This window comes from Hylaeus anthracinus, unplaced genomic scaffold (assembly GCF_026225885.1).
Source record: "Hylaeus anthracinus isolate JK02 unplaced genomic scaffold, UHH_iyHylAnth1.0_haploid 3, whole genome shotgun sequence".
Lineage (NCBI taxonomy): Eukaryota > Metazoa > Arthropoda > Insecta > Hymenoptera > Colletidae > Hylaeus > Hylaeus anthracinus.
Genome location: NW_026535284.1, coordinates 632,761 through 654,413, shown reverse-complemented (window position 1 = coordinate 654,413; position 21,653 = coordinate 632,761). Strand labels below are relative to the sequence as shown.

At 37.5% G+C, this 21,653-nt stretch overlaps 2 protein-coding genes across 2 annotated transcripts; one reads left to right on the top strand and one right to left on the bottom strand.

The window, feature by feature from the left end:
* Window positions 1-9,860: 9,860 nt before the first annotated feature.
* On the top strand, window positions 9,861-12,734 carry LOC128894252 (ADP-dependent glucokinase). The gene is made up of 5 exons (XM_054155895.1): window positions 9,861-10,316; window positions 10,721-11,008; window positions 11,075-11,211; window positions 11,285-11,733; window positions 11,895-12,734. The coding sequence occupies exons 1-5, from the start codon at window positions 9,985-9,987 to the stop codon at window positions 12,135-12,137; spliced, it is 1,449 nt and encodes a 482-aa protein (XP_054011870.1). The 5' UTR covers window positions 9,861-9,984; the 3' UTR covers window positions 12,138-12,734.
* Window positions 12,735-13,239: 505 nt separating this feature from the next.
* LOC128894213 (zinc finger matrin-type protein CG9776-like) lies at window positions 13,240-20,826 on the bottom strand. The gene is made up of 4 exons (XM_054155807.1): window positions 20,428-20,826; window positions 19,905-20,010; window positions 18,413-18,531; window positions 13,240-17,823 (listed from the first exon to the last, which is right to left on the bottom strand). The coding sequence occupies exons 1-4, from the start codon at window positions 20,788-20,790 to the stop codon at window positions 15,658-15,660; spliced, it is 2,754 nt and encodes a 917-aa protein (XP_054011782.1). The 5' UTR covers window positions 20,791-20,826; the 3' UTR covers window positions 13,240-15,657.
* Window positions 20,827-21,653: the final 827 nt, after the last annotated feature.

Below are 21,653 nucleotides of genomic sequence, written 5' to 3'. Positions count from 1 at the left end.
ACTGTGCGAAATAACATTTATTGAGACGAAACGTTAAATGATGTTGCCCTGCTGCTCTAAAAACTTGTTGCAAAATCTCTAAATGTTCATTCAAATTCTCTGTTGCAATCATGAAATCATCAAAGAAAATCAGCACCTTGCCAGTTTTAATTGAATCGTCCGCTATTTTAACGTTATAATATCCATCTTTAAGATCCAGTATTGTAAAATATCTTTTATTTTTTAGTTGATCGATGTTATCATCAATAAGTTGGCTTGGAAAATTATCTTTGACGGTTATTTTATTCAATTCCCGGTAGTCGACACAAAGTCCTATATAGCCGCTTTTCTTCCTAACTAAAAGAATGGGGCTGGCATCTGGGGACTCGCTTGGCCGGATTACACCTCGCTCTAATAAATCGTCCAAAATTATTTGTAATTTTTGTTTGTCCACGTAAGACAGACGTCTTGGCCGAAAACTAATCAGCTGATCATGCTTTAATGCAATTTTCATTTCAAAATCAGATTTATAACCGGTTATTGCTTTAACTTCCGTATATTCTGATATGTATCAATTTTCAATTTGCTTAATAACAACAGTATCAAGTTCCGGGTTAATCTGTAGATTTTCACTCTTATCCGAAGGAGCATCACAACAATCAATATTCAAAATTTGCGAAATTGCCTGCTTCAAGTTATCGTTCGGCGCTTGACTTTCTCTTTTTGCCATGGTGAGTTTATCATTCAGATTTACACTAATTTCTGGATGCGTAGAAAAATCTTGACCAAGTATCGCTATAAATGCCATCGTGCTATCAGGTACTACATAAAATGTTATCTCTATTTCCATCCCTTCAATTTCCACTTTTTGCTTAAAAAGATTCAAAATCTCCATACGCGAACCATTTATACTGCAAAAGTCATAACTATTCTCCGGGAGCGGAGATCGCGCTTCTAAAGGAACAAAACTATTTTTAATTAAACTAATTGGCGATCCGGAATCTAACATCGCACAAAGCGTGTATTTACATACGTGATCGTTCTTATCAACTACAGAGTAACTTATCGGAAGGATGTACGGTGCTGGTAGAGCTGCCTGGACCACGTTCGTTGATGTCGATGCGCTGGGCTCCTTCGCGCGTTGATTTGAAGTCCGCCGTGGGCATTCTTTCAGTCGATGTGTCGTCGATCCGCACTCAAAACAGGATCCATGTTGTCTTCTCGCTTTATTGCACCTTGAGGATATGTGTCCCGTCTCCAGGCAGTTGTAGCAACGCACGCTCCTTTCACGTGAATCTTGTTTTTCCTTTTCGCCGCTATACACTCTCGGCTGTTTTTTATCGCTATTTCCCGTTCTCTTCGGATCCAATGTAATTTTTTCGAAAGCGCGTAACAACTCGGCTGTTGTCCGAAAACTCATAATTCGAGCTTGATCTCTGTATCGCACTTCAGTTATACCATCAATGATGTAATCGATGGGCTCGGTACTTGCGATTGGGACGCAATTTGCTAATATTATTTTATCGTGGTAATATTCTGCAAACGTCTCCAATTGCAACAAATGCCAATTATATTCACACTAGTCCTTACTGTACCACGTTCTTTATCCCACTTCTGAAGATTGTAGGCTTTGATTCGACCGAATAGCGTTGAGGGAACTATAGGATGCTGGTAAGAGGTGAAATAACGAGTCGGGACTCCGTCTCTACTATTCTATGAGATATCTGTATTTACTAAACTTTCTGGATCAGGATTGTCTGCTGTTCGTGTCCGTGAATGTATATAATGTTCTATTGTCCAGACTGTCTTGATCTATTTCTTGTTTAAGTGACTCGTTTTTCCGTTTAATAATATTTGATAGTTGTTATTTTCCCATCTCCGAATTTTGAGTGTGGACCGATTCGAAATGCGCGCCTAATATGTTTAATTTCTCTTGAGAGTCTGTGACGAGTAAATTGTAAATTGTCGATTGTGACATTGGCTCTATGGAAAATGTTTCTATTGGATGTTGGTATTTTGAGATCCTCGATGGAGTTCTTTTCTTTAGGACGGAATATACTATTGATAGATGACAAAAATTCTTTCGATTTACGATGAGAAATGTTGTCGATTTTATTTTTCCAAAAGATGCTAACTGATTCTTGAAAAGCTTTTTTAATTTCATATCTAATTGTCTTTAGAGCCTCTTTGAGTGCTTGTATAAGTGGGTCGTTTGCTGTGGTGTAGTTTTGGATTCTTGATAGGTTGTTTAGGCATGTGAGCAGACGGTTCTTATGCCTCTGGAGGTTTTTAATTTTAGGATTAAGGTATCTGTTCGCGAACGGGTGTTAGGTTCGCGCGGACTGCAGAAGTGAATGCTCTCGGTTTTGGTTGAAATATAAAACTTTATTCTCGTCAATTCGTTACAATCAGTGAGAGTCAAGGTGTTATTGATATGACTTATGAGCTATCTGTCAAAAACGAGATTATTAGTAGATGATTGAGTTGGCAGGAAGGCGAAGAGAGAGTTTCTGTTGAGCAGAGCTGGCTACACCGCCTGGCGCAGTTAATCTATTGATTCTTCCGCCTGTGGTCGCTGAGCTGGACACTGATGAGCAGAACTTGCACTTCAACGCATTCCGGGATGAGTCTTAACAATGAGAGTTTGAGCTGCACTTGAGTAAACTGTTAAATTGTTTCAAATCTATACGCGATGCGTGGTCGTTGAATACTAGATTCACAATGGCGTCTCAGTGCACGTGGCGCGAGCACGCGTCCGTTGCACATTCCAAAACTCGGCCGAAATCTCGTCCGCTGGACAAGAGCGCCAGCTGTCGATCGATGACCGATCGATGGGACGCCGGCAGCCTCACGGCGCGTCATTTGAGAGCCGATTCGCAAACAGTATCTGTCTGTAGAGTTGAAGTTGTTGTTTATTCGCGGTATTGCAAAGTCTATTGCCTAAGATATATTGTCGTTCAGCTTGTCTAAGTATGCGTCAATTTCGTTTTTCGTTAAGTTTCTGTCGTTTGTAATATCTGTGTGGTCATTTTCTATTAGGAAGTCGCGATATTTTGCCCAGTCGGCTTTGTTAAAATTGTGTTTTATTGTCGTCGAAGGTTCGTCTAGTTCCAGTGTGTCGAGTGTCTGAATCGAGATGTTCATTAAAGATGCTCTATGATCGCTGTCGTATGTAAAAGTGTCTAGAGCTTTTGGAGCAGGTAGATTGTGGAATTTAATTTTTTCGTCCGCGAGGCAGAGATCAAGGTACGCTCCACTTTTTGGAAAGGATGGGACTGTAGTTTTGAGTAAGGAGGTTCTATATTTGATTCTACTTTCGGAATACCATTTGTTAAGCGATACGCCTCTTGCGTTGTTCAAGGTATTACCCCAGGAGGTGTGTTTCGCGTTCAAGTCACCGGCTAGAAGATAATAGTGATTAGATCTATGTAATTCAAGGATTTCAAATAATTTCTTTAACTCTATCATAAATTCTTTTTTGTAGTTGCTAGTTGCATATCCTGCAATAATTTAAAATTTGCAATTATTCTGTAATTTAAGTTCTATTATTGTGGACTGGAAACTGATGCTATTTTTTAAACAGTTTGGTTGGATGCGTCTAAACGAGATGTTTTTTCGGATGATTATGCCTGTGTCGCCAGCTTGTTTGGAACGCGGTCTATCTGTGTGGGTGGTTTAATTTTGTTTTCGATAGTAAAACTATGTCCGGGTTGTGTTGTGTGAGTGTGTTCAGGAGAGTGACTCTTCTCTCGTTAGTGATGATGGAATTGACATTGATATGTATTATTTTTAATAAAACAAAGCTTGTTTTGTTTTGTGCGGTGTGTTGTGCGTTGGCCATTTGTGGAGTTTAGAGTTCAATACCTAATGCTTCTGTTATTATGTTGATTTTATTCACGTTTGTTTGTACGTTTTCCGCGATACGAGCAATGTGTGAATTTATGGATGAGGAGATAATGTTCTTTATCTTCTCTAGGAACAGGTGTGTTGGGAACGTCTTGGGTGGTTGTTGTTGCGTCCGTGTTTCTGTTGGTTGTGTTTTGAGGATCGCTATCTGGACCTTGTTCGCTACTATCGTGCTGAATAAAATGTTCGGTTTAATGAATTTATTTGCTAATTGGTGTTTCCTTTCTTTTTCTAATCTAATTTGTGTTTTTTTCTCTTCTATTTTCTGTTTCAGTTCCTTCAACTTCAGGCAACCTCTGTACGATGCAGGGTGTCTGAAGTTTTTGCAGTTTACGCAGAAGGGACGCGTTTCCGCGTCATCTTCTGCGCTAGTGCCTGCTACCGTAAAAGAGCACTCTCCCGGGTTGTGTTGGATGTTGCACTTAACGCATCTATAGTTCAGATTGCAGTTAAGTGCAACGTGTCCTATCCGTTGGCATCTCTTGCATTGGATGCGGTCTTTTTTAATTAATTTCTCCCACATAACGAGGAAGTGAAGTATGACTCTAATTTGTTGCAGATTCTCGAATTTACTGTTTGATGATAACTGGACTAGGTATATTGGAAGGTTTTTGCCTTCCCTAATTGACTTTTGCGTTTTAAATTTGTTGACAGCCGCGAAATTTACGTTCTTGATATTTTGTTTTTTTAACTCGGCGAGTACTACTTCCGGGTCGTAGTCTCCTTCCAGGTTTTTCAAAAGAATAGTTAGGTATCTTTCTTGTTTCGGTGTATATGTAAAGTATTCGATATTATTCTGATTTAAAGCTACGCACGCGGTTTTGAAGTGTTCGATTGAGTTTATGTGGACTGTGTGTTTACCGACATTAATTTTTTTAATGCAAAAGTCTTTCGTGATTGTCGCGATGGTCTCTACTGTTTTTCGAGAGTTACTATTGTAAACTGTTATAGGTGGGGGTCGCGCAACTTTAGTATTTTCAGTCAAAGGTACCGTTACCTCGTCGGTGAACCTCGGCTTCTTCTTCGGTAGAGTCGGCTGGGCAATGGGTTCTATCTGCTGGCTGGTCGAAGGAGTGGCGATCCTCTTGCCTTTGTTTCCAGTGGTGTTGGTTTGGACGCTCTTCCTCTTTGTTGCGACTTTGTTCCAGTCGCTGTTGTCCTCAGCCGTCGCGTCCAACATGGCGACGTTCTCGAGCACGCTGGGCGACGTCGCTGGTTTTCCCAGGGGCGCCTTTGTCTGCTGTAGGCTCTATTCGGCTGCTTCTTTCGCCTCCCTGATTTTTCTTTCTTCAGCGAGCTGCTTGGAGGGCTCGCTGATGGTGTTATTTAAATTGCTAATCATTTTTAGCAATTCATCGTACGACGGCTTGTCATCGCTTGGTCCTTTTTCATTCGTCTTCGCCTTCATTTTGACGGTTTCCGGCAACGCCGGAACCTTGCGCGTGGACAACCTTGGCGTGGGGTTTAGCCTCTTCATATTTGATTTGCCCTTGATATAATCTCTCGTGAGAGACGAGAGAATGATGTCGTCTATTTCTATAACGTTTTTGTCCGTCGTGATAATGACCTAGGTGAGCACTTTTCACTTTGTCCACGATTTTAGCTACGCCTTGTTGTGCTACACTTGTAGGCGATTCTATTCTTTGAACCTCAAAGAATCCTAATTCTTTGAACACTGTCTCAATTGTTTGTGTTTGGTTAATTATTATTAAAGCACTGTAATTTATACAAATCGACGAAGATTCACTAGCGTGTCACAAAAATCACGTAGGCTGTCACCGTTAGCGGCACTTCACGGATCGGTAGCGGAGCGCACAGGTAACACGTCCGACCCCTGCGAAGGTAGGCGAACGAATGGGGCCACGCTGCTTCTATCATACCTCCGACTCTTGTATCGTCGACACTCGTCAATCGAAATTTAGCTATTTTTAAAAATTTATTTCTCGAAAATGAAAGGCAGTCGCGCCTTCTCACTTGTAGAGATTGTTCTGCATACTCTTCTTTACATATGAAAAAATTTGATTAAAAAATTCGAGGGACACTAGGCGATGTCTCCTTGTGAGCCCGGTCTCGTTCAAAAAGCGCTCGTCCGGATCGCGACCTTCCCTTGTGAGCTGTTGAACATTTTCGAAACGGCTTTTTCTCCGCGTCGCCCATAAATTATTGTAAATATAATCCAAATTGTATTATATGTGGTATCATTGTAATCAGAAAAATGTCACAAATGTAATATGGAAAGTCTCGCTTATTCGGCTAGACCCTTACTTTTAGGTATCGCGGCATCAGGCAGCCTATTCGTAGGCACACAGACATGCCACCGAGTGTTGCATGAGTGTGTCTCAGCACGGCTGCTCGCACCAACGATACTACATTGTCGTTGTCCACATCAGACGTCTCGCTTGCTTATAAAGCCTACCTTACCGACGGCATGGTGTCTCTTTTGCTATGTGATTCTGACAGAGTTTCTCTATGTTCGGAAACAGTTATGAGCGCTTGTAGCGATAAATGCCGGAACTATATTTTACGTGTAACATGATAATCCTGGAACAGGATGCAAGGGCTTGCGTATTGTCCTATTTTTGTCTCGACAATGCAAATTTGAGACCTCTCATAGTCGTTTCCGCTAGATAAATGTTCAAACTTGTGCACAAGCTCCTATAGGTAGTCTACTTTTGTTTTTTTGTGTCATAATTAACAATATTCAGCAGCGTATGTTAGCCATTGAGCTCTATCCTAACTGGAGTGTGAACTCCTGTAGGAAGAAGTAGAGGCGACGGAGGTCTGAGAGAAATGCAAAATGGGTGGTTCCGGTATTATCCTATAGCAAATTTATTTGTAGAGGGGGAACAAACGTACGCCGTAACATAACCTACCCGAGCATCGCTGAGCATTGTCTAGTGAGTTACTTTCAGATTTTTTTGCGCATAAAATTAGATAAATACAATATAAATTGAATTGTGACAAATAATAAAATTTAGCTCTATACCAAATTGTATATATTTGTATGATCTAAATTATGGTATGTAAATTATGTATACTATTTTATTATTATGTCATTATTATTAATGTTTCTATCGTTTTATATATAAATAAAAAGGATATAAAGTTCAAATCTGTACATAATTAATCTGTAAATAATTCCTAGAGTGCCGAGAAATTCAAACAAAGAGGAGTCTGTTCTCCCTCCACACATAAATTTGGTATAGGATAGTATCACCGGAACCACTCGTCTTGCATCGCTCTCGGACTAGCTTCTCTCTCGCAGTTCACACTCCAGTTGGGATAAAGCTCAATGATGTTAGTTCAGACAACGCGGCAGCACTGTCGCACCACCATATTGCTTCTTTTGATCGCGAAATACTGCTGAATATTATTAATTATGATACAAAAATGCAAAAGTAGACTACCTATAGAAGCTTGCACACAAGTTTGAACATTTATCTAGCGGAAACGACTATTAAGAGGTCTCAAATTTGCATTGTCGAGACAAAAATAGGACAATACGCAAGCCCTTGCAGTTCCGTGTACGTATACAGTGATGTGGAGCTGTGTGAGTACGTACGAGCACATACAAAGCACGGGAGTCCACTCCCTTAACATCGGACAAGCGACAAGCATCCAGGAACAAAGCCCCGTACTCTCCCTTCTCTGAGCAGGCGTCTAACGATGAGACTCTTATAGATTATTCATTTTAAGTGTAATGATTATTAAATATATTATTATAATTTTAAATTTAAATTTATATGAAAATACTTATATTTTATTATTTAATGTTTTATTAATAGTTTCATCGATTATTTTTGTATCTTCAGACTCAATAAACTTTTATTTTTATTATGGAGTAAGATTAATTTTAACATTTATAATTATTGTTTATTGAGATTATATTTATTTTTTATAAATATAAATAAATTACATTCATTTATATAATATATTAACAACAGATTAATAATTGCAACTATAAAAGTGACTTTATTAACATTAATAGGATGCCTTCTAATGGTATGGTTTATTCTACTATTCTATTCTAGATCGCTTTTCGTTGAGTGCCGAATAGCGAGTGATCCTTTGTCCGTTCAGGTCCTCGCCCATTCATCTCTTGTTTATAAGACTGGCGCCTAATCGCTCAGCCTTTTCGGTAGCGAGGCCGACCGACGAGTTCCTTGTATGTATAGGATCCGCGGCTTTTTTGATCGAACTTTTGTTACAAATATTATCTTTTTTTATTAAAATTCCTATATATTTATTTCATGATTGGTTATTGAAAGCTCATGTTGAAGTTCCAGTTTTCGGCCGATAATTTTAGCTGTAATTTGTAGTTTATAACGCTGCTTCTGTGACATCTCCAACACTTATACGATTGACACTCGTCGATCGAAATTTAGATATTTTTAAAAATTTATTTTTCGGAAACGAAAGAGAGTCGCTCCTTGCCGATTTTACATACTCGACTTTCTTATATGTTAGATATATATAAAGTATTTAATTTTCTCGCGACGCGTGTTCTCTCAAGGTTCTGGAATAAGTGCCATGGAGTCGATCATGGTCCTCTTACCAGAAGGTATGTCACCTTCCCCACTCCATGGCCAGATCCTCCTAGAACACCCTTATCTCTTTACACGTGCCATGCAGCACCATGACGTCGGGTCATCGGCCACGGGACACAACTCTGTTGGCTACCGCCAAAAGAGGTGTATCGAGATCCTTATAGCTTTAACCATAACATCCGCGATTCTTAGAATTCGTCGCGCACCTAGCTATCGGTTACCACCGATCCTCAGCCGATGAGGGAGGGAGGGAGGGAGGGAGAGAGGGAGAGAGGGAGAGGATAGGCATAAGTACATTGTAACGTACGTTGTATACCTACTTTTTTCATCATCGCAAAAGACAATTTTTTCAATCTGTTGTAATCAATCCAAGCTAGTTTACACCTACATAATGTTTTTTACCAATTTCTATATATACACAACTACTTAAAAGAAAAATGTATGACCGCAGGCATTTTTAAAACTTACTACGATACTGAACCATGATGAAAAGCATCTTAGACTACTAGCGCAACAACCGCAGCAGAGACGATAACAGCGCTGCAGTGGACAGTGTGATAGCGGAGCAACCATATTGCCATACAAATCATCAAGATTTTACAGCAACGAAGCTCATCAAGTTTTTTGAAGCGAAGAAGCAATATTTTCTCACGATTCTTTTTCTAAAATATTCTTTACATCACTCCGCATGCCTCTCCATTGCCCGATTTTGCAATTTCACCTTTAAAATATGATAAAAATATGTTTTTAAGGAACAAATTTTTTTGTTTTGCAAATTTTCGAAACAAACGCTTGATAGGTCGATAGATTGACTTCCCCTGATTACGAAATGCATAATCATTATGTGTTTGTTTTCATTATTGTGCATAAAAGACGCGAAAAACTGTTTCGTAGTTCACCTATTCTCCGTTGCTCTTCGTAGGTGGCGCTAGTTTAGCTCCTGCGCAGCAAGACAACATTTTTGCTAAGGAAAAAGTTGTTTCAAATCACCTCCCGAACCACTCCTTTCAAGGTGTTACAACATTTTTGGAACACCCTGTATACCTATGTTATATTTTATTAGTTTCTTTACGTTTTTTTAATACTAAAACTTCTGATTTATTACTGGAAAATTTGAAACCGATTTTTAGCAACAAATGCAATATATTAAATACTATTAACCTCATCAAAATGAGTTGCCTGTATATGTGATAATGTATTTGTTAAGGTATTTGTATGAATAAATAATCTATAACGTAAATAAGAACAAATTTGTATTCTTATTCAATGACGACAAAATAAAACAAATATACATGTATATGGATATAATGTTTATAGATATTAATTTTTTACTATTTTTACAGAGGTAAATGTAAATTATGCAACATCGAAGGAAACGATACGTGAATAATGCGGATATGTAAACAAAGTTTTTATTTATGTTTAATTGATAAGAAAAGTGGCGCTAAGGGAGCATCGATTGACCTTTTAAACAGACCAGTGATTGCAAGCGCTGAGTTCGTTGTGCGTGTTCTCATTGGTGTTTGCTCAGCAAACTTTGCTGGTGTTCGACATGGGGTATAATAGGGGGTTGAAATTCGGTACAGCTGTCACTGTGCTGACAGTTTTAGTTGCAATTTATTTGAGAAATTCAGAAAACGTTCTTCAAAGACGTTTACAAGCATTAATTCACGGCTTAGAGAAACTCGAAAATAAACACGTGATCACATCGAGGCCGAAAGTTGCGATAGGTTATGGTGTATGCACTGACGTCTACGTGAATGCTGAGCAACTGTTAAAATATACCGAAGAAATTGGACAACCGGAGCATTTCGACGAAATAAACACAGAACTCGAATTGTTAAAAAGTTTCGCCTATTATTTTCGTCATGGTGCTGCTGCGGAGTAAGAAATAATTCGAGCCTTGACCTTTATTTAAATTTTTATAGGTTTTATTGAAATCAGATTATCGAAAGAGTACAGTTTCGAAGAGTTTCGAAAGCAAAGTCTGATAATTTATTTATGTCAATGTTTTGACTTTCTTCGGTTATGGTTTTAATTTTTTATTTATATTTCATTCGAATCTGTTTTATAATTTAATCATCTAGTAAGTAACATATTCCTGACTAACTTTTGTCACATTTGTTTATATTTCAATTATGAAAGTTCATAATTATTTCAGAAAACCTTCAGTATAGACCAAAACAGTGAAAAATAAAGCATCAGTCTATTTCAAATTATATTGATAATATTATTTAAGTTTTATTTTCATTGAACAAGGTAATTATTTTCATATAAATTCATTTCAGGAGATACATGGCCAATCGAACTTTATTCGACAAGCTTGTTGCTACAGCTCGTTCATTTCCATCTTCCTATTCTACTATTGGTGGCAATGCAGCAGTTATGGCACTGCGATTTGCAAGAGAAGGATGTGACGTAACGCTTGGTGCAAAATTGACCAGGTCTCTGCATCAAATGATACCACAGATTATTAATATTGTTGGAGGTGAAGTAAAACGAGATGACATTCACTTAGTTATTGAATATAAAAATGGTGATGTCTGGGGTCCATATACCAGCACCAGAGCTAACAGGTACAATACTTAAGAAATGTTAATAACATTATTTTGAAATATTGATGTCCTCAAATAATTGCTTAGATACATAGTTCACAACGATGCCCACAATCCAACGATTAGTTCGTTTGACGCATTCGACACTCTCCTTTCAACAAACGAGCCTAACTTGCTTGTTATTAGTGGCCTCCAAATGATGGACAACTACCCACTTCCAGATGGTAATAGCAATCACCATTTTCAATCAAATGAATTCGATGATCAGTCTTATGGAAGAAATTTACTGCAATGTAGGTGTAAGACACAAGCTTCTACTAAAAGTGAAGAAGCAAATGATGGATCGATCACCAACCACTAAAATTCATTTTGAGATGGCTTCTTTTGCAGAAGACAAACTACTTTTCGAGTTATGTGATTCAATCATACCATTTGCAGACAGTTTAGGCATGAACGAGCAAGAAATAGCAAATCTGCATAATGCTATGTATTATGGAAACATTTCTTTAGTAGCTAATTCTACACCGCGTATTGCCACAGTCTTAGATCAAATGCGAACGTTATTCAAACTTATACGCGCAAGGAGCAAGTCTGTTCCTAATTCTCGACAACTTACGAGAATTCATGTTCATACACTAGCGTACCAAGCCATATTTACTATAAAAGATTCTATGTGGAAGAATACGATGGCTGCTGCAGCCAAAGCATCATTGACAGCGCACAGGCACGTCTGCGCGACAAGCCACGTAAGTAAATGCAAAGAAAATGTTATAAATCATTTTAAAAAACCAAAAATTATCAATTAATTGTATGATCTAACGCGTCCAGTTCTTTCAATTTTCAAGACGTAACTATTAAGGAACAATGTTGAAGTTTCGAATACACAAAAGTTTAAAATATATTTCAGGTAGATGTTAGAAAAGCAGCTTTGATTTTAGACGACAGCTTTTCAACGTCTATCGTTGACGGCACTCGAATAGCACTGGACATCAACAAACCAGTGTCTTGTTGGGATGAAGTTTTAAAAGCAGGAAACGAGAAAATTCCTATTCAAGTATGCGTTGCACCGGTATTGGTTTGTACCGAGGCTGCTCAAACTGCCGGAGGCGGTGATAATATTTCAAGCGCGGGTCTTGTACTACAAATCTGAACAGAGCATTTTTTTTCGAAACACGATTGAACGACACTATATTATATTCTTTTTGTGTTACGGTTTGCTTGAGCACTCACGTGATAAAATTAGATTTCGATGCATAGAAGTTTCGGAAGTTTAGATTACCATTCATTCCACGAGATACCATTCCTACATATTGGATTGGTACATAATGGCCACGTTTTTCAAATTTAAAATTGCGGTCACAAAGATATCTGATGAAATGTTATATACCATTCGAAAGAGAATTTTTTATTTTACTAACAAGATTGATATATTTCTTGTTTTTATAATGAATTTAAATTTAATTGACTTTCAGATGTTTCAAAGAAAGTGTAAAGTTGACAAAAAAAAAGTAACACAATAAAAGGATGGCTAGAAATTGATTCACATGATTAAAAAATGGTAATTTCGACCTCAAAGATACTGCTCGCTGTAGATACGAAACACGAGCAAACCAGCAATAATTGTGAAACGGTCTTTATCATTTTTTAATCGAGTAAACCAATTTCGTGTTGTCCTTTCAAGCACTGTATCTTCTTCATAAATAAAAAAATTCTCATAAGCAAGCTTTCCAATAGCTTTAGTACCACGGTTAAACACGAGAGGATATTATCGAAAATGATCATTTTTGTCAACTTGACTTAACAAATTCGATTTTAATTATTTGCAATGTGTGTCATTTTGTTGCACAGTGTGAAAACATAAATCGCTTCATATCAAGTAACTTAACTTTAAAATCATGGAATTTATTGTAATATTTTGTTCATCTGAATATTTAAATATTGAGGGACATATTTATGACAAAAAATAAAAAATATCTTATATTTTCCGAATGTGTAATAACGTGTAGTACAATCGTCGATACACATTAGAAATCCCCTTCTTTTAAGCGTCAAAAAGAAAAGAAAAGAAAAGAAAAGAAAAGAAAAGAAAAGAAAAGAAAAAAAAACGAGTTTTAGGACACCCTGTATACCTATGTTTAGGTAGATGTATGCAAAAAATGAACAACAACCATGTAGATCTATTTTATTCGTTCATTAGGACCATGCATTACGTTGAATGACATTTTGAACGAAAATTTAACTCACATGTGGAATAGTGTACAATTAGATATATTTGAGGCTTTCACGGCTCAGTTCTTCACGTTTGATGGTTGATATTAACCGTGGCTTTTAGGTGTAAATCGTGTCCTTTGGATAAGTTACTCTAACGTTTTGTTAGCTTTACAATTGATTTCTTCAGGGATCAAATGATGCATTAATATACAGAGTGTTTTGCATAAATTGTACTCATTCAATATCTTATGAGAGAATAAAGTTACAAAGCTGGCGAAACGTTAGAAAATCTTATTGAAAGGACACGGTTTACACCCAGAAGCCTCAATTTGTATAAACCATAATTAGAAATTAACAGCACCATTACTTAAAATAAACGGTAATTAATTAGGGTGGAAGTTACTATGAAATGGACAAATCGTTGTCTAGACAAATGTCATTTCATTTCATGTATGTTTCATTGAGAAATGTTTAGAATTAAACGTAGTAGAAATTACTCGTGGCTTAAGTATCCTTACACACAAAATGCATATTCGAAAAATTTGTTCTTATACCATTGTTTCATTGTGACGTAGAAAAATACAATTGTATTTCACGGTAGTCTCGTCGGTAAATTGTTAAGCAACGTGTTCGAGGAAATGTTATGACAATACTGAACGAGAATATTAGTCATTGTTATTTATGCCTAAAATATAGTTGTCGCTTATGTATTGTGCCATGCGATATTCGATAAGCTTGACGAGAAAAAAAAGAATTTGTATTTCGATTATATACTGTATGGAAGTTGCACATTTTCAGAATCGAACACGGTGTCTTTCTTACACCGTGGGATCGAAGCAATGCGATTTTCGAACGAAAAAAATAAAGAAATGGGTGAAAAAAATAAATAAAACAAACGATACAAAAGAAGGTTCAACTTTTACTAATTACTCTGTTATACCCTATAGCTTTTTAATATGAATTCACATTTTCAGATTTTCATCATTTTATTAATGGAATACTACTGATGAATAAAATTTACATTTGAAAATTTGATTTAAAACGACATTTAACGCTGTTCGCAATGGAATTTTAAGTAAGCGTATTCCAACAGTCGAAGGAACCGATTCTTACACGTCTATACAGCGTTTAAAATATAATAATACCCTTAAGCACAATGTGTCGTCGAAATTACGGACTTGATTGAAAATTGAGTTTTCTTTTCCATGGAGAAAGTGTACACATACAATATAAAATAATTGCGTAACACTGCTATTCAACTTTCTGCGCTGGGTCATCGTGATGTACCGTTCAATTAATCTAGGATGAAAACAGTGTGTTCAATAAAAAAATAGTAAACATTCATAAGACATTTGTCCTTTCTTTAGTTATAACGATTGTTTCTATAATTAATATTTACCGAAATTGTTATCAATAACCAAGGAGGGAAACATTTACTACTTCTTATTTAGTTTACATAATTACATGGTTCAATTTAAACACATGTATTATATGAATTTCATATTGAGAAATACAGTAGGATGCACAAAATTTATGTTGACGATATATGAATACTAACACAGTTATCTGAAAAATAAGCATCGCGTGATATGCAAATTAGATGCGTGGAAGTAGTCTTCCATTGGATGTAAACAAATTTAAAAAAAGCGAATCTGAGAATAATTGTAATTATTTGGTGTATCGGTAATTTATTTCGTTTTATTATTGTTAAACAAATATTTTGACTCGATTATGGGTGCCTGTCAGGTAAACAAATAACTTAATAATTATACATATAGAATTATATCCGAGTGATTGTGATAGATTTTTTGGAAATAACTTGATCAAAACGTGAGAAAGGAAGCAATGGAAAACTCTGGTTGTATAATCTGAAACTCGGTCGAAAATAGTAGTACGTCATATTGGGGTTTTTTTGGATAATGCCCGTTAACGCGTCTATTGAATATAATAACAATACAAAACAATATTACCGACTAAATTCACTACTACTACTCATTAGTAGTACTAGTAAGGTACTACTCATTCGACGAGACAATTCTGAAGTAAAGAAATGAAAAAGCGTCATGAGGCACTAAGAATGGCCACCGTAACAGGGATAGGGCAAAAGTTGCTCTTTTCTCTGTAACGTATTTCTTATTCTAAATGAAATTTTATTCTACGCGTTAAACGAATAAAACACTTATCAATTATTCCATGGTATAAATGTTTCCCTCGTCTCCCGCGCATCTAATTTGCTCACCGCGTGGCATTAGCGTTCCTGCAATGTTATGACAAGTTTTGTGCCTCTTGTAAAATACAATTGTCGGTTTATGATGGATTAACACTGCGGATAAGAACCCCTTTAAAGAAAAGAAGAGCGAATACACGATAAAAACGGTTCATAATAAGGTGTCGAAGTAGCGAGATCTCGTCGAAAGTGAACATATTCGAGTCTGTACGTGTAAATTCCATAAAATGTTTTACAGAATGGTATCTCCTTCGTCGATGCCTAACATCTTCAAGTCGTCTGGTCCAGGTTGTGTGTCCACCTCGGCTTCCGCCTGCGTTATCTCCGGTGGCGGTTGATCCATGTACTCTGGCCCGTAACCAACGCAGCCCAACATACTATACATAGACGAGTACATGATATTAGTTTCTTGCTGACTTTGTTGCTTGGTCTCAGTTTCCTCCTTAGGGAAGATGATGTTCAACGCCTCTTGCAAATCATCAGGTAAAGGAATGCTTGGGTCCGTACGCTTCTCGGTGGGTTCTGGTATCTCAGAGATATCCTGGGTCGCGCTTTCCACGGTTGGTAACGGCGGTGGATTCGTCATGAATGGAGGATGGGTCTGCACCGGTGGACGCACCGGTTGATGAGGGGGGAACCGTGGTTGACTTTGAACGAACGGTGGTGGATTCGATATGAATGGTGGGGGAGGTTGACTCGTTGAAAACTGTGGTCTGGCTTGCATCGACGTTTGCTGTTGTTGCGACGATTGCTGAACTGAAAAAGATGGCGGCGGTCTGTTCAAAGGTGGCGGTGGATGAGGAGGTAAAGGTAGTTTCGCCACCGTTTGTGGTTGCTTCTGTTGCTCCATTATCGGTTCCTCTATCAAGGTCTCATCAGTCTGGTCCTCGATTTCCATATCAACCACCTGCTGCGTTGGTTTCGCTTCATTCAATACCGGTGGCGGCGGAGCTACCAATATTTTCATCGGTTGATTTTTGTTCACCTGAATCGGCACGATGGTGCTTGCATTATTATTGCTACTACCACCGAGGTTCAATGGAGTAGCAAGTTTCGTGATATGCACCACACCCGGAGGATTGATGATTTCGTTAGGAACCTTCGGCGTGTCCTCGAATTTACTTTGCTGGTAAGGTAGAGGTGTAATGTCCTTTTCGGGTAGCTTTGGTTCTTCAGTTTTCTTCTTGAACAGCGGCAATCTGCCGATGAAAGGCAACTTGCCTTTTGATACCTGAGGTGTTGACTTTTTCGTTTGCACACCACCCTTCTTAGACTTAGAGGCGGATTCGTTTGTCTTTTTCTCAAATTTTGACTCGTCGTTGGACGAGTTATCGTCTCTTCTATCTTTGCTGTATTTTTCGTAGTTTCTCTTTGGACTGTCGCGCCAATTCCTCTCGCGTCGTGGCGATTCATTGCTGTCTCGCTTTCGTCGATCATCGTAATAATCCCTTTCACGGTCCCTATCCCTATCTCTTTCCCTGTCTCTGTCACGTTCCCTATCTCTGTCCCGGCCGCGTCTTCTGTCGTATCTGCTGTAACGATCATATTTGTCTTCGCGTCGTTCGTATTTCCTCTCACGATCCTCTTTGTATCTGTCGTTCTCTCGGTCTCTATCGTCTTCCTTGTCTAAAGACTTGTTCTCGGGGGGTTTCACGGACATGTTGACCTGTTGCTTCGTCCAAAATCCCATGTGAGGTTTGGGCATCTCCTCCGGTTTCGGAAGCTCGATAGGCTTGTTTGCCATAGGTTGCGGTTTCTCCTCTTCCTTCTTTATCCAGAACGGCTTTGGCGGCTCTTTCGGACCCCATGCCTCTAAACTTTCTGACTTCATTTTATTTGCAAAAGGAGTCTGTTCTTGGTCCTCTTCTTCCTCGACAATCTTCTCTTGACTTAATCTGCAATTACTCAAAGACTTCATTTCCTCCTCCTGTTTAGCTTTCAGTTTGTCCCTAATTGAATTTAGCAATTGTCTGTCGTCGGTTTCTGTCGTCTGCTGTTCTGGCGTTGGTGGTTGATTCATATGTTGGTTCACCTTCGACCAGTGACCCTTCAACTTTATTCGGTGATAGTCTATCTCCTCGTTGAGGATTGCCTGGGTAGACGCTTTCATTTTGTTTCGCATAGCGACACGTATACTCTTGGACATGTCTTGATCGGAATCCGTATCCGAATTATCGGAATCGCTCGTAGTGTCGCTACCACTGCTTCTGTTTCTTCGTTTCTTCGACTTCTTCGACTTCTTTTTGCTCTTCTTCGACTTCTTCGACTTCGTCGGTGGGTCATCGTCTTTATGCTTTTGCAACTCCATTTGGATCTGTTTGTGCTTGTCCTCGGAGAATGCTTTCTCACGGTCTGCCATCCAATCGGTCTCCCAATGTGGATTCTGTTCGACGAAACTCTGTGTAAAAATGAACATTTAATTTACTGCTTGGTATAAAAGAATTTGCCACAAAATAATTACGTAACCCGTAGATGGATTATACGTTTAACTTCGTTTCAAAATACGAGCAATCTTTTTAATTGTAACCTTTAATTTTAATTGGTTTTATTAGTTAACTTAAGGCATTTTAGTTTTACGTCAATACGCTATTGAATGCCAATGAAACCATTTCATTTGGTTAAAAACAAACATCACAAACGCGTGAATATACCAATAACAAATGTTCCTGTCGGGTAATTTAATTTTGCACCGATAGAGATATCCAAATGTTAATTTTTCTTTTGAATCCAATGTTTTGTCGGATGAAAAAATTGTTATCATTTTGCTAATAAATTAGGTTTCCTCGATTCCTTAACAATACTTTTGAAAAACAAAATAATTTATTTTGTAAGACAAAAAATGTCCTACAAAATAGTATACCTTATTTTTCAAAAATAATTAAATGTAACATAGAAAATGAATGAAATAAAATGTCTCACAGCTTGATGCCAATGCTTTGTCCGCAAATGTATATTATTTTTGAGTAAAGATGATTAGATGGACTTACGGAATAATTTTCGGAATGCTGCTTAGATTTCAGGTGCAAACTCGCACAATGAAGATCGCCTATCCAGGAGTCGCAAAGCTTACAGTACCACGCTGTCGCAGCGCTGAAGAACTGCAGGCCTATAATCAAATGAATTACTGCTTAGCATTGCTTAAGCTTTGAAAATGATAAACAATTTAAGTTCATAAAGAATGACCTTATATTCTGCCACGACACATTCATGTCACTGAAAACAAAAATAATATATTAAAAGGTGCTCAACGAATAGCTGATACAACATTAAATATTCTTCGGTAGTCCCACGTCGTTCTCTAGAAGAAAAGAGGGAGGGAGTAGAAAACCATGCTTTATTTGTACAGATACCGCACAAATCGTACAAATGAAATAATAAATATGATATATAATTACATGAAGTTGTATGAACTTCTGTCTCACGTGCTGTAACTGCCTCTTATATTTTTGCTAAAATTGTTATCAATTAATCATTAATATATTGAAGACATTGTAATTATTGCAAATTTTTTGTATACTTAGATGAAAAAACAAGAATTTTGGCACTCACAGTACGTTTCACAAAAATATTTATATCATGAACGTACATATATTTGAATATACAAGTTGTCCAAGAAATGTTGGTGGTCCTTGAAAGGGGTGGTTCGGGGGGTGATTTGAAACAACATTTTCGCTAAGGAAAAAGTTGTTTCAAATCATCCTCTGAACCACCCCTTTCAAGGACCTCCAACATTTTTTGGACACCCTGTATACAGGTATATATAGATGTAACAAATATACCGAGTAAAATAAGTAACACGAGCAATTGCCACAGTTTACACATTTCGCATCAATTAAATACGTTGTTTTTTTACACACACCATCATTACGACAATACCGATTACTTATATTGATATTTTCTTTCACAATCGATAAATAGTCTTCTTTCGTTCGTTCTTGACCGTAAAGCTCGATCTATGTACGACGATTCGATGAATTATACACTTGCGACGAATAATTGGATAAACAGCTCGATTATAGAAACAGAAATATCTGAAACCGCTCGGAATTGTACTCCTCGGGTCCATTCGTTTAAAAATCCAGTGCATCTCTACGGTATTTTACCATCGTTGCTACAAAATTTGCTGCTAACAACGTGATATAGATGGACACTTTTCAAGAGAACAAACAAGAATAGAAAGAAAAGCAACAATATTCCGCGCATTATATGGGAAATTATGAATAGTAAAGAAAATATAGAGACATCTTTCTAATGCGCGTATTTACTCTCAATGATTAGGTTAGAAAAGAATTTTTTCTTTCTTTTAAGCGGCGCTTTTTTTGTACAAGATTCGATTCCACGAGTCGACATTTACGTTTTAATGCAGACAAATTTTCGAGCAAACCATAGCCGTAGGTCTCTTCAATACATACCACAGTGTCTGTGCACAAGCTACGGAATTGTATTCTATTAGTAATTATCCACTGAAATGAACCGTACCTTTAATCGGTGTTCTTTTCGTTGGCAGTCCAGGATAATAGGGCACTTCCTTTTCCGTTCCCTCTCCATTCCGCTCATGCCATGGCATATCAACTATCTTCCGTTCCTGTTGTAGGGAGCAAAACGTTAATAAAACAACGCTCGTTACAAACTGTACGAGACAATACTCGGTGGTACTTTTTAAGTGACACTGTTACGGTACACCAATCAGACTATGTACCAAGTACCTGCACGTCGATCGTTACTGTAATACATATATCATCCTTACACGAAATATAGCTCAAATTAGAATTATACATAGTCTTTTAACCGAATCCGTTTTCGTTCTCTCGCAACCGTAAATCAATAATCAGTTACATTTTTTTTCAGCAACCTGTTCTAATGATTGTAAATTGTTATTTAGGAAAAACGATCGTCAATTGGGAATATTTCTAGATTTGATTATTCGAAAGTACCTATACCAAAAAGTTGAAGGAGGGCTTTTTACTAGGGCTCTACTATTATCAACGATAGGGCGACTTACTAAACAAGCTTCTTTGTGCTCATTGCTATGCAGATGATTCAAATATTCCTTTGCCGTTTTAGGAAATATATCGCAGACTTTACACCAATGCATTTCTGGATCGTAATGCACGAGATTGTACATAGGTTTCGCATCTTCGGGAGACTTTCGTTCTTTCAATTCCCTTTCGAGTTTGGACTCCTTGTCAGAATCAGACACTGACGATCTGTCGGGCGACTCTGACTTTCCTTTCGGAAAGTCTTCCTTGGGACTTCTCGAACGTTTGTTAATTTCTAGCTTAAACTTGCTTTTAAGATCGTCAACAGTAGCTTTGTCACCGATAATTCCAGTAAGCATGTCGATGACGTTGTGTATCGATTTCATTTTGTTTTGTATTTCAATCTGTAAACAAAACGATTAAAGTAACGACGATTCGTTCCTGTTTTCAAAAAAGTGTTTGAACAAGTGGCACAAGACTTATACACAACGCACAAATCATACATATCAAACAGAAAAAAACATACAAAAGATAAAAAAACACCAAAAACATAGGCTTCATCGAATAAACTTATCTATCGATACTTGATCAAAAGGTATAGAAGGTAAAGGGGGTAAAAAGAAGTGTCCTTAGACCGATTTCGATTTGCAATGATATATTGAAAGGAGGGATTATAATGAGGGAGAAATACGGGCTTGTACTAAAACATCAGGAGAGAAACACGTAAAAGAGTAAGGAGGCAGAGGAGGATAGTAGTTATCGTCCAAAGATAAATGTGTTGAAAAAAACAATACAATACTGATGTGGAGGAGAGGATATTGGAAAATATACCTAGAGATACAATTTATACTCAGGTGTTCGATGAACAAAACGACTTAGAGATAGACCAGAATGTCAATGACAGCTACAACAAGAACGATAATAATGAAGACTCTTATTTACACAAAAACGAATGATCTATCCAATTAAAACATGACTCAGTCTATTAAAATTATTTTTTGGAATTGTAGGATTGTAGCATTAAAAATAAAAAGTCAGAAATAGAATATCTATCTAAAGAACCAGATATAATTACACAACACGATTTTTTTTCCGCGATATCCACTAGGTGATTCTTATAGGGTTCCTCGTCCTAAATACGAATCTGAAAGTGAAATTGCTCCATCGCCCTTAATTTTCGAAAAATACGAGATTTTGTAAAAACGGTCAATTGTTAGAGAAAACGTAGTACTACTTGAAAACTACGAAC

Excerpts from the sequence above, each read along its gene's own strand:
- LOC128894252 (XM_054155895.1), top strand. The coding sequence starts at position 9,985 with ATGGGGTATAATAGGGGGTTGAAATTCGGTACAGCTGTCACTGTGCTG. Across the intron at positions 11,212-11,284 it reads CAACTACCCACTTCCAGATG|GTGTAAGACACAAGCTTCTA; the intron begins GTAATAGCAATC and ends ACTGCAATGTAG. Across the intron at positions 11,734-11,894 it reads ACGTCTGCGCGACAAGCCAC|GTAGATGTTAGAAAAGCAGC; the intron begins GTAAGTAAATGC and ends AATATATTTCAG.
- LOC128894213 (XM_054155807.1), bottom strand. The coding sequence starts at position 20,790 with ATGAAATCGATACACAACGTCATCGACATGCTTACTGGAATTATCGGT. Across the intron at positions 20,011-20,427 it reads AGCACAAAGAAGCTTGTTTA|GAACGGAAGATAGTTGATAT; the intron begins GTAAGTCGCCCT and ends TCCCTACAACAG. Across the intron at positions 17,824-18,412 it reads AGCATTCCGAAAATTATTCC|AGTTTCGTCGAACAGAATCC; the intron begins GTAAGTCCATCT and ends ATTTTTACACAG.